The 12,258-nt window shown below is 40.6% G+C and overlaps 1 protein-coding gene across 4 annotated transcripts in view; it reads right to left on the reverse strand.

The window, feature by feature from the left end:
• Nucleotides 1–12,258, reverse strand: part of PPFIA2 (PTPRF interacting protein alpha 2) — an 854,871-nt gene that overhangs the window by 326,780 nt on the left and 515,833 nt on the right. For all 4 annotated transcript variants that reach the window (XM_019514802.1, XM_019514801.1, XM_019514804.1 and 1 more), the window contains one exon: nucleotides 5,141–5,215. In XM_019514802.1, the coding sequence (XP_019370347.1) occupies nucleotides 5,141–5,215 (75 nt within the window). The remainder of the gene's footprint in view (nucleotides 1–5,140; nucleotides 5,216–12,258) is intronic.

The raw sequence follows: 12,258 nt of genomic DNA on the forward strand, positions 1-12,258 counted from the left end.
TCTTCTGGTGTGGATGCTTTGCCCCAAAGTTTGGTGTCATTGGCGAACTTGGCCAGTCTGCTTCTGACTCCAATGTCCACATCATTAATGAAGATGTTGAACAATATGGATCCAAGGACAGAGCCTTGGGGGCCCCCATTGGTCACAGTGCACCATGACAATTGACTTCTGTCAATTACTACCCTCTGGGTCCGACCACAGAGCCAATTTCCCAGCCAGCGGATCGTGGTGGACCCAAGGCCACAATTGGCCAGTTTCACCAAGAGGTGATCATGGGATACCAGATCAAAGGCTTTAACAGTGTAAAAATGCTGCCCCTCAGTAATCTGGACCACTGCATTGTTTCTACCGCACAAAAAAGAATAAAACCCCATATATTGTTTTTAGAGTGTGATTTTGTATGGTGTCGAGTGAACACACCCTGATTTCAACAGAAACTGAGCATGCTCAACACCTATAAAATCTATTCAGAAATTCATATAACTGAGCTCCCAAAGTGTAATTTTAAATGTTTCCAGGAAATAATGTAACAAACAGGGAAGATGAAACTTAAGTACCAAAGCTATCAGCATATAATTTCTAAAGAGAAAGTCATATGGAGCACAATAGTAAGACTACACAGCTCAAATGACTACCAATATACTTGTGTTTGGTGAACTTTATCCTATACATTTTTGTTAAACTGTATTCAATACAGTGCCTCCTTATCTAATTTGATATGCCTTTTTAATTTTTCTTGATAAAGAAAGGAATCAAAGCTGTTTCTTTAATTGAACCACGTTTTATAATATATAAAATTGGCATAATTTCTATAGTGTGTGTGCCTGAAGATATGGCAATGAACTTATCATTTTGTTCTTTTTAGAACCTGCTAACTCTAAGACAGAACACCAATGTGCCAATTTGTGGATATTCTTTGTCTTGAAAGTTTAGCTGAAGCAGAGTTAGAATTTGGTAGTCATACCCAGTTAGACTACTCTGTGTGAAATTTCATTAAGTTAGGCAATACAAGGATTTTAGAGTAAAAAAAAAATCAGATTCAACAGGAGAGACTTTCTTTTCTGGATCAATGTAGCAGCAGGGTGGTGACAAAAGAGTATTAGAACACTTGTGTTCCCACAACATTTTGTGTAACAGTGCAAGCATCAGATCTGGTCAAATTGCAATTTAGGCAATCACATTTTGTCTTTCTTGATTCCCTCTGCAATTTCAGCTGAATAAGTGTTATTAACTTAATTGAAAGTGTTTCATAAGTTTCCAGATATTTTTTCCTGAATTGAATATGCAATGCCAATTTTTAATATATGCAATTATGATAGTTATTCAGAAAGCATGCAACATAGCCTATTTAGGAGAACAAGCTCATACTTACATTTTCATAGTATAAGTCTTTGGGTATACATTGCTTGGGTATCTAGCTTGTTTGCAGCCTAAACTCTGCATTTCTTGTGTTCTGTATATCTTTATGGGTACAAGCATTTCTTGCAGGCAACTAGAGGTAAGGCAGGTAACACTTGCAGAGAAAGAGATGCTCATTTAATAAACAGATTCCTACTGTTTTCTAGATCTAGATCTGCTGTGTGCCTATTCCCTACTGATACAAGAGTTTAATCAGGGGACCAACATACTGTCATCATTTTAGGTTTATACAGTAGTCCTGCACATGAGGTGTGCTGTTACAATGAAAAGAACACAGATATGAAAGAAAATAATATTATTATTAAGGGAGGAGCACTGCTGCTTAGTAATGACAGCTTTTTAGAAGAACAGACACTGAGTGACAGTAAGACAGAAATTACTGAAAAGCCTGAACTCAACGGCTTTGGAAACTTGCCCCATTTCTTTTCATGCACAGTACAACCAATTTACAAAGCCTTTCAAATAAACACAGACTGTACATTCACTGGGGATTCTGGTGTTAAACCAGCCCCTACATTCTGTTGTTGTCTAATCCATTTTGTCTGTTTTAATTAAATAATTGTGAACATTATCTGAACTCCTCTTCAAAATGTACTGATTGTTCAGACTTAATCTGTCAATTCCCTTCTGCATCTCTCTCTGCCAAGCTCTTTTTTATGATTATTTAATTGCATTCTCAGATTTTAGCTATAATACCTCTCAGGAAATTGAGATACCGACATACATGTTGTGCAAATGAACTTGTCACTTTCCAGCTCTCTTGAGTAATGTCTTAACTAAACGTTTTCAGCGCTATTAACACAGTGAGTCTGTATAATGTTTCTAAGGATGCTGGATCAGAAAGGTTCTTAAAATCATTATTTCCAGCTCATTTTAAAGTGCATATATACTATCCCAAAATCCCTTTCTGGCCCTAGAATTGTCTCTCTTCCAAGGAAAGGGTTTACAGAACCGCCTACAAAATACATCACTTCCTGCTTATTGGTCAGGGCATTACCAAAGTATCAATAGCAACAATTGCCAAAACAACTCTGAAGAGCTGTTCTTATAGAAATATTATGAAGTACATACCTGGCAACATTGACAAAGAGCTGTTATTTTAAACTAGAGGGTTTCATTTCATTTCATTGAGGTCCCTTGGAAGTCCACTTGTAATTTTTCAGTTCGTATTTAGAGTTAGACTATATAACAACATAGAGGTATGTCAGACTGATTTCTTTGTGATGATCTCAAATTTCTGCTGAATATAAGCTTTCATTTTAAAAAACAAAAACAAACAAAAAACCCAACTAGCTTTCACTGTTGTGAAAATACCAATCTAAATATATGGTAAAATCAAGACTGTGTCAGGTCTTTGGACAGAATGAATGAAATATATCTAAGGTTCAATTGTGGTCTTCTCTACATAAAGATATGGAAGGCTCCAAACACAGCATAACTGTTATGGTCCCTCTACAGCAGAGAACATGCCAGGCAGGGGACTCTGCAATGGAAAAACTTGGTGATACAGTGGGACAATGTAGTAAAGTAATCAAAGACACTTATTTTTGCATTCACAAACATAAAACCTTTTTCTAAGATGCACAAACGGACACTCGCTACAACTCCCGGCTGTATAGTAAGGGAAGTAACAACACTGCATTGTTGGATAGGATCACAGGAAAGTATGGCTAGAAGAGACCTCATGAGATCATCTAGTCCAGCTTCATACTCAAGGTAGGATCATTCCTGCCTAAACCTGTCCAGCTAAGTGTCTGTTCAGGATGCTCTTGAAAATTTCCAGGATTGGAGAATCTACAACTTTCTTAGGTCACCTGTTCCAAAGTTGGACCATCCTCATAGTCAGAAAGTTCCTCCTAATTGCCAACATAAATTCCCTCTCCTGCAAGTTGAGGTGATTGCTCCTAGTCCTGTCCTTTATAGCAACAGAGAAATGCCCATTTTCATTTTCTCTATAATCACCCTACAAATCATAGGAAACAAGAACTGTTTGACAAGAATCATTGGCAACAAGAACACACAGCTGGCTCATATTCAGGCTCTGGTCCATTGTAACCCCTAGGTTCTTCTCTGCACTACTGTTACCTAGCCATTCATTCCCCAGTCTGTATTTATGCATGCATTTTTCTGTTTCAAGTGCAGGACTTTGTACCTATCTTGCTTGCATTTCATTTGGTTGATTCTGGACCATTTCTCCCATTTATCCAGGTCATTCTCGTTCCTAGCCCTATTCTCCTAAACATCTACAACATCACCCAACTTGATGCCATGCACATATTTTCTAAGCATACACTCAATCCCATCATGCAAATCATTAATGAAAATATTAAGCGATACCAGACTCAGGAGAGAGCCCTGGGGAAGCCCACCTGATACCTCCTCTTGACTAGACATTGAACCATTTATGAATGCTTGCTGATAAGGGGAGATGATACCCGGTTTCTTTTTTGCCCCACTTCTGTCTTCCACAATCATTTTTAGGTCCTGTGTGATCATGTACTTGGGGTTTGAGAAGGAAATTTGGTAATTAGACCTAAAAAAGGGAGTAACAGGCCTCCATCTCAATTATATTGCAAAATGTTCATTGTTAGCTACTTCATTAGTAATAATTTTAGCAGTTAAGTGGAAGCAGTAGGCAGTTTAGCTGTTGATTGCTGATGTTATGTAATAACTTCCTCCCTTCAAATCATGAGAGCACAGTCTTTTGCTAAAAATGGTTGTATACTATCTATCACCACTCCCTACCCTAATTCATTGCCATCAAAAGGAAAGAAACAAATCTAAATTTCTAGGTCAGCAGAAATCTAAATTTCTAGGTCACAATGTTCAGATTAGTGTTAGTGTTTCTCAAACTGGGGTATACAAAGAACTTCGTGACAGTACATGAAAGGAAGAAGTAGAAAAACAGAACAAGTGAAAAGAGAAATAGAAATGAAAGAAAAGAAAAAGAAATAAGGTGAAGAACAAATCTGCAATCTCTCTTAAGTTCTTGGAGATGTTGCCTTCTTGCTGTAATGGTATAAAGTGTTACAATTTTTTAATTATCCATAACACAAAATGTTAATGGGATGCAGAGCTATAAAAAACTTAAAAAGGAGTATGTGGGCAAAATTCCATTGGAAAACCACAGCTTTATAACATAATTTAAAAATGTGTCAGTATTAAGTGAACTGTATTACTAATTCATAAATAATGAATATGTATTATCTCAAGTACAGTTCTTAACGTACTGTATCTGTCTATCTCCAGTAGACTTTTAAAACATATTTGTTAATACACATAGACAGAAAACACAGTTACTTGTCTTACATTTTTTTGTGTCCCAGAATTTAACCTACAATATTATATTTACTGTAGAATGTACAGTAATGCTTATAGTGATATCTGACACAAACTCCAACTAAGCCATTTTGCTATGATATTGCTTATTGTGTCAGCCACATATCTATAACCTTGCTGATTTTCCACGACTAGGACAAAAAAGACCTGTCTAGGACCTGTCACTAGCCCTTGTTTTTCGTTTGCTCACAATGACAAAAATGAATAAATCAGGAATCAGAAGATTCTATTAATCTGAAACCATTTTCAATAGGTCGTGTTCAGTGGTGTATACAGAATGTAATTTATCCTTTTGTGACAGTTTCAATAAAAGTAATGGGAAACACAAGGGATAATGTTAGAGAAATTGCACCTCAAAAGGGAAGAAAGTGTTTTATGTTACCTCCTGGTTAGCGGCAGCTAGTTCTTCTTCCAGTGCAGAGACTCTTTCTAAAGAAACCCTCAGTCGTTCCCTTACCTAGAAGAAAAACCAAAACATGTGCAGTAACGTGATTTCTATCAGTCTTTAAAATTTAAATAATCTACCATAAGCACTACAGTTCAATCTGTAGGTGTGTGTGTATTGTGTCTGGAACATTCCTGAAACAGAGACATTAACTAGGAACACTTTTTATACCTGCCTGCAAGTGAAAAACAACAAGTAGGAGCATGAGGCTCCATCTTGAAATCCCCAGACAGCTACTCCACACTTTGCTTTTAAGTCTATGAAATGTTCAGCTAATGCAAGCCTGCTAAAAGCACAAAAGAAACTAAACATAACATTTTATTTGGCTGTTTAATAGGACAGCTGACAGGACAAGCAAGGAAAAGAGCTACTGAAAACATTCACCCAGTGGATGTAACTGCAATTTTAATTTAGAACATTAATTTAAGAAGTCACTTCCAGCACTGTTAGGAATGAACACGCTGTGCATGTGTTGTACATGTAACACAAGTATTTTATTTTGGCTTAGAAAAACATGAAGAACTAAAGAGAATTGGCATGCACAAAATGGAATGCTGTGTTTGTTTTTAATATATAAGCATTTCCTTTATAAAAGTAGCCCTATCCTATTCTCTGGCATCTCCTAATACTTTCCATGACCCACATCACAAAAGGGTTGCAATGTAAGCAAGAAAAGTGATGCCTTTCATTTAATACAGCCAAAGGCGTGTTAACTGCTCTTTATTTGGATATGTACTTTATATTATATGTAATAAACAAGTTAATGGCTGATTAATTCATAAATATAGAAGTTTTTCTTTTTTTGATGTATTACTGTCCCCCCCGATGAAAATGGAATTTTGTAATTGTTGCATACACATCACAATTCGCAAAAGATGTTAGCTAGTATTTAAAACTACTTATTTTAACATATTATTTAAATTACTTATTAGAAAAACTATGTTGCATGTTTGAACCTATTTGATCTAGCTCTTACTCAAATGAAATGATTAAAGGAAATCTATTTAGTCAGTTAATGCACTAGTGAAAGTGGTTCAATATTAACTAAGCAGGTAAAACAAAACCTTGTAATAATTAACTACTTTGGGTTAGGTTAAATTAATTAAAATAGATTTATTGTAATGCATTTCAGTTGCCAAACAGAAACACCTAATTCAGCTTAATTTTAATTCTACTTCCCTCCTCCTCCCCTTGGACCTATCTTTTTCTTGGAACCTCAGTAGCACATCCCCAACTCTTCCTCTCATCTGCTTCTTGCTGCTGTCCTGGGACTTTTCTTTTCTGCCCAGATGCCACAAACAAGGTAAGTTTTATGGCAGGATCTGGAGTTCTCATTTAGAGTTCTGTGCCTAGTCCTGTAAAATCATGGGGATGGAGAAACATTTTGTATCAACACAGGAACTACTTCAGTAGGTGCCAAAATCCAGAGACTTGCAATCAATTCACAGAAGTTGGAAACAATATCTTCCTCCTGACTTTCTAGATTGGGGTGCTCAAACCTTGGCCTGTGAGCCAGATCCAGCTCATAGGGACATATCATCTGGCCCACAGGGATCCCCACTATGGCCGCATCCAGACATGCATGTTCCCCAGGGAACAACTAGTGGCTGTGCACCTTGTGCCGCTGCTAGTTGTCCCTGGGGGATGCCTGTGCCACACGTGCTCTGATGAAAAGGAAGTTAACCCAGCTTGCGCAGCGGAGGCTCTGGCCAGCACTGGGCTGGTCCCACCAGTAGCCTTACCTGGGGTCCTGGGGACCTCCTGAGGCTGCAGCAGCAGCAATTCTGCTGTGCGGAGCCTGGCCAGCAGCAGAGTATGACTCCAGCTGGCCAGGCTCCAGCTTTGGGTGGCGCACACTGCCACCGTGTGTGCCACTCCACTTTTTGCAGGACAGAGAACAACTGAACAACTGCAGACATGTCCTATGGGGACCTATGGGTCCAAAATTTGGCAGCGGGACAACAGTGGCAGCATTATTGCTGCTCTCCTGCTGCCAAACTTCTGGACCCATAGAAAGCTCTGCAGGCAGAATGGTGTGACCCTGCAGGCTAGATCAGGCACCACAGTGCAGGATCTGAATGTGCAGGGCCTGATCCAGGTTGAGCAGTACTGGCCTAAAGGAGATTCCTCTTTCATTCTACTGATCCAAGTTGAGGATCTGCCACCCAATCTCCTGCATGTCTCATCTCCATCCTTTTCCTTTACCATCCCTGTCCCTAAGGTCTGCTAAATCTACTTCCTTCTTCCCCTTTCCACCCTTCACATTCTCTCTGCCACCCTTCACAGTCCAATCCATATTCTAACGGCACACTGTCTAGGCTCCTGAACCTCAGAAATGCAGTCCATATTGTTTCCAGGTATGGATTCACTGAAAAGAGCAGGAAGGAGCACTCTCACTTTCACATGCATATCGCCTACATGGAAATATTGGCTATTATGCTGATTTCAGCCCTGTTGGCAGTAATGGAAGATGGCAGCCATTTTGATTAAGGGGAAATTCAAGAGATAGCAGCTTTACAACCTGTTATTATGAGATCTAGAAGAACACCCCAGAATTGAGAGAGCCATGATAAAATTGTTAATGCTAGCAACAGTGGGATATGTTGTCATACGACTTCCTGACATGACCACTTACATAAGAAAAATTGCAAACCCACTTACTAGCACGCATGTTTTCCAGGTGTAAGCACCTGCTCATGTGCTTAAAATATTATAGTATGTACCTATGGACTTTGAATAGTATTGGAGAGAATCACATATTACAACTGGAATCTGAAAGTTTACCCTTTAGCTCTGAACAAAGCAATAGTGAAGACTGAATCCTGATCCTTTTTATATAGAACTACTGAACACTGAAAAGCTGGAAGGCCACATCCACTCCATTTCAGGCTGACAATCTCAGGTACAGCAGGCCCTGTTTTTAAAGGGTAAATGAGAGGAGCTGTGCCTGTTCCATGACTTACAGGAGCACAGCCACTCTACTGCTTACTGAGCCACTTTATTTCTATAAAGTTCTTCACTGTAGATCTATTGGCAGAAATAAAATAGAAAGTGATTTGACTGAAAGTGGTTTCATTCATTTTCCTTTCAAAATAAATTAACAAAATTCTTCCCCTGTGAGCATGTATCTTTCTTTATTCTGACTTACCTCACAATCTTCAGCTGTTGGCCGCTGTCTGTTCTTCCAATCTGACCTCAATTACATCATTTGAGGACAGTTCTGCTTCAGCCCTATATTTCATCATTTCCTCAGCTGATTGTTGAACTAAAACACTCGTGACCCCACAATTACAACATTATAACTATCTTCTAATACTGGATTGCCATATATAGTAGACAATTAGGGCAGGTACAGTTTTTAACTTCACCAGGAAAGGGAGAGAAAACCTGAAAGCATCACTTAGACATCCTGAACTTTGGGAGATTTTTCCTTTTAAGATGTAAACTTCTCTTTGCTGTAATTATGCTACCCCATGATCCTAAACTATCTGCCTCATAAAATCTGTTATGTCTAGATCTGCCTCTATATAAATGGCATAGATATTCAATTTACTAAATGCTGTTTCTCAATTTAGCTTTTAATTTTTCTAGGTCAATCTTACATTGATTTCAATGGTGTTTTGAGTAAGGTGAGTTTAAAAACTGAGTAAGGATTTCAGATTCAGCCATTCATGTTCTACAATAGAATTCAGATTATCTGTGGAATATTGGTGAATGCTCTATAGAAACTTGAAAATAAGCTTTTTTTGTGAGCTATAGTTACTTAAAATGTAATACTACATATCTTTCGCTGAGCCATATAAATTAGGGCTATGCGAAACAGCTGTTTCATTTTGGATTCAGTGTTTTGGAAGGACAGTGATTCGTTTTGGCGTTTTGAATCACTGTCCCATTTCAATTCGGTCAAATCTGTTTCAGAGTTTCAACGCTGTTTCAGTGTTTTGGCCATAGGTCATAATGGGGAATCACTAAAATGCCTATAACATTGTCATTCCTTGCCTGATTCAGATGCAGGGATGGTACCTCAAACTGATAGGTGCAGGAGTTTCTGTGAAATGGTACCTCAAACTGTTCAAAACAAAAGTGGTATCATTTGTCCACACACAGCTCTGGGGCCTGTGCCCCTGAGGAGGAGTCTGGCACAGCCCCACAGCCCTCTCAGGAGGCATGTGCCCCCGGATCCGCATGCTGGATGACAGCTGGCTGCTGCTGCCGGCTGGTGCCAGTCCCAGCACTGGATTCTTCTCTGCACTTGGTGCGGGCTACGCCAGGTAGACTTGGGGCAGCTGCTGCGCGGGTGCCAGGCCGGGGGAGACAATCCCCGCTGCTCCCTGATGCATTGGGGGCTCTGCCAAAAGCACCCAGAGGCCCCCATCACCGCTGTTGCAGCCAGTGAGTGCAGGGCTTTAAAAAAAAACAACAAAAAAACCCTCACTCACCAGCTGCAGGAGTGGCAAATAGGACCTCTAGGTGCTTGTGGCAGAGCCCCCCCCGTGCAGCGTGGGGTAGCGGAGGTTGTCCCCCCTGCCTGGCACACGCGTGGGTGCAGTGTGGCTTGGCAGGGTGCTGCACACTGTCCAGGTGCTGGGGCAGATCCACTTGTCAGCTGGAGCTCCTGGTTTGATTCCCCAGCTCTCTGGTCATTCCCCCAGCTCTTCCTGGGGTGTGTGGGTCCATGGATCTGCGTGCCAGGTATTAACAGACTGCTGTTGCAGTCTGGGACCAGCGGCAGCACCATAGTCTTCCGGGTGCTCAGCACAGGCTATGCTGAGCAGCTGCCACTGGCCCCAGTTTGCAGTGGCAGCCTGCTGAAACCCTGTGCGTAGAACAGGGGGCCGTGTCCCCCAGGAAGAGCTGGGGAAATTATCAGAGAGTTGAGGGAAGTGATCAGAGAACTGAGGAATCAAACCAGGAGCTCCATGTCAATTTCAAAGCAGTCCTTCCCCGCTTTTTCCCCTCCTCTTAGTTTTTGTTTCCCTGCAAACCCAGCTCCAAAACTCTGAAATTCTCCCAAACAATTCTGAAATGCTTTGGAGCTGATTTGTTTTGGTGCCTGAAACAGATTTGGTGTTTCAGGTGCTGAAATCGCCCAAAACACCTCAGAAATGAAACAGCTGCCAAAATTTCACCCAGCCCTAACATAAATCATACTGAACTCTGAAGTCTAATTACGGCTAATGACTATTTGCACCTTTAAAACTTCACAACAAACTTATAATATATTTTACTTCCCCTTCCAAATTTATATTAAAAAAAATGCTGCTTTAAGGGTTGCCATTTGAGATGTAAAAGTATGAAGCCTAGATAAGAAGATTCTGATTATATATCTATTTATATATCTGATAAATGTTACTAAGGCCCCTACTGAATATGCAGATAAAGGCACTATGGGACTATCTACACAGTGGTTCTTCTTGACATGTCACATGTGCATGGCAGAAAGAGTGATGCTGGGATCACACATCACATCCCATGGCACATCACAATTCTGAGCTTCCCTCTCATTGGCAAGTAGCAAGCTCCCATGACTGGGAGTTCCCTCAGTTGATGGGGCTCTCAGCTCCAGGCATGCACCATGCATGCAGGCTATTAGCCATGTGGGAGCATGCTGTATCCCTGTGTCCACTAGCTGTGGATCAGCTTGAGTTTGCCACATCAGAAATGGGCCATCACTACCTTACCATAAAAGGTATTTAAATGATACTTGCCTCCTTTGGCATGGGTGAAGTGTAACTAAATAAGGATTCAGAAATATAGTGAATGAAGACTATTCATAGATATTATGATAACACAGCATAGTATATATGTCTATTTTACTTCTTTCCTCTCTGGTACTGAAAAGGTATTCCTTCATCATGGTCTTCTTAGATGTGACTACAAACCACTTATCCTGCTTTAATTCCCAGCAACTGCTTCTCATTTTAATCCCTCATATGCTAATTCCCACCTGATATATAGCTGTTAAATACCATATTTTCCCACATACAGTGTGCACTCAAAAGCACTTTTTTCTACCTTGTTTTTAATTAACTTGTTCCTCTGGGATTGTTTTTCTGGTAGCATGTGGTTCTATGGTACCTTTTGCTGCACTGGAAGCATTTTTGCACCTATTGCCACTAAGAGAATCCAGATGACAGGCAGAACAGAAAAATATCTTTTTATATCACTAAGCTCATAGCTGGTGGGGTATTGAGAAGCAACCAGCACAGCTTTGTCAATGGTAGATCATGCCTAACAAACTTGGTGTGCTTTTTATGACCAAGTAACTAACCAGCTGGACAAGAGACATGAGGTTAACATCATTTACCTGGACTTCAGCAAGACGTTTGATCCTGTTTCCCATGAGATTCTCTTAATTAAGCTGTAGGTTACTGGCCTAGACCAGTCTACAGTGAGGTGGGTTGGCAACTGGCTCAGAGGCTGAGCTCAGAGAGATGGGATGCCCTCTTCCTGGAGGGCCATCTCCAGTGGTATCCCCCAGGGATCAGTGCTTGGGCTTATGCTCTTTAACATCTTTATCAATGACTTGGATGAGGGAGTGGAATATGCAGTGATTAAGTTTGTGATTGACACCAAGCTGCGGGGTAATGCGGGCACATCTGAAGGGAGGATAAGGATCCAGGACAATTCTGACAGACCAGTCCAATGGGCTGAACACAATCAGATGAGGTTCAATAGGGACAAGTGCCAGGTCCTTCATCTGGGTAGGAAGAACCTTAATCATAACTGTATGATGGGTGGTGGTCCACTGGCTGACACTGAATCTGAGGGACCTCAGGATGACAATTGACCAGAACATGAATATGAGTCAACGATGTGATGAAGTCTCCAGAAAGGCAAACAGAACTCTGGCATGCATCAGTCCATGCGTTGTGAATAGGTCCAGTGAGGTGTTCCTCCCCCTCTATTCGGCATTGATGAGTCCACACCTGGAGTACTGTGCCCAGTTTTGGGCACCACACTTTAGGAAAGATGTGGATAATCTTGAAAGGGTATAGAGAAGGGCCACCCGTATGATTAGAGACCTGGAAAATAGGCCCTATGAGGAGAGACTC

Source organism: Gavialis gangeticus, unplaced genomic scaffold (genome assembly GCF_001723915.1).
Source record: "Gavialis gangeticus isolate Ggan-Ray unplaced genomic scaffold, GavGan_comp1, whole genome shotgun sequence".
NCBI classification, from domain to species: Eukaryota; Metazoa; Chordata; order Crocodylia; family Gavialidae; genus Gavialis; species Gavialis gangeticus.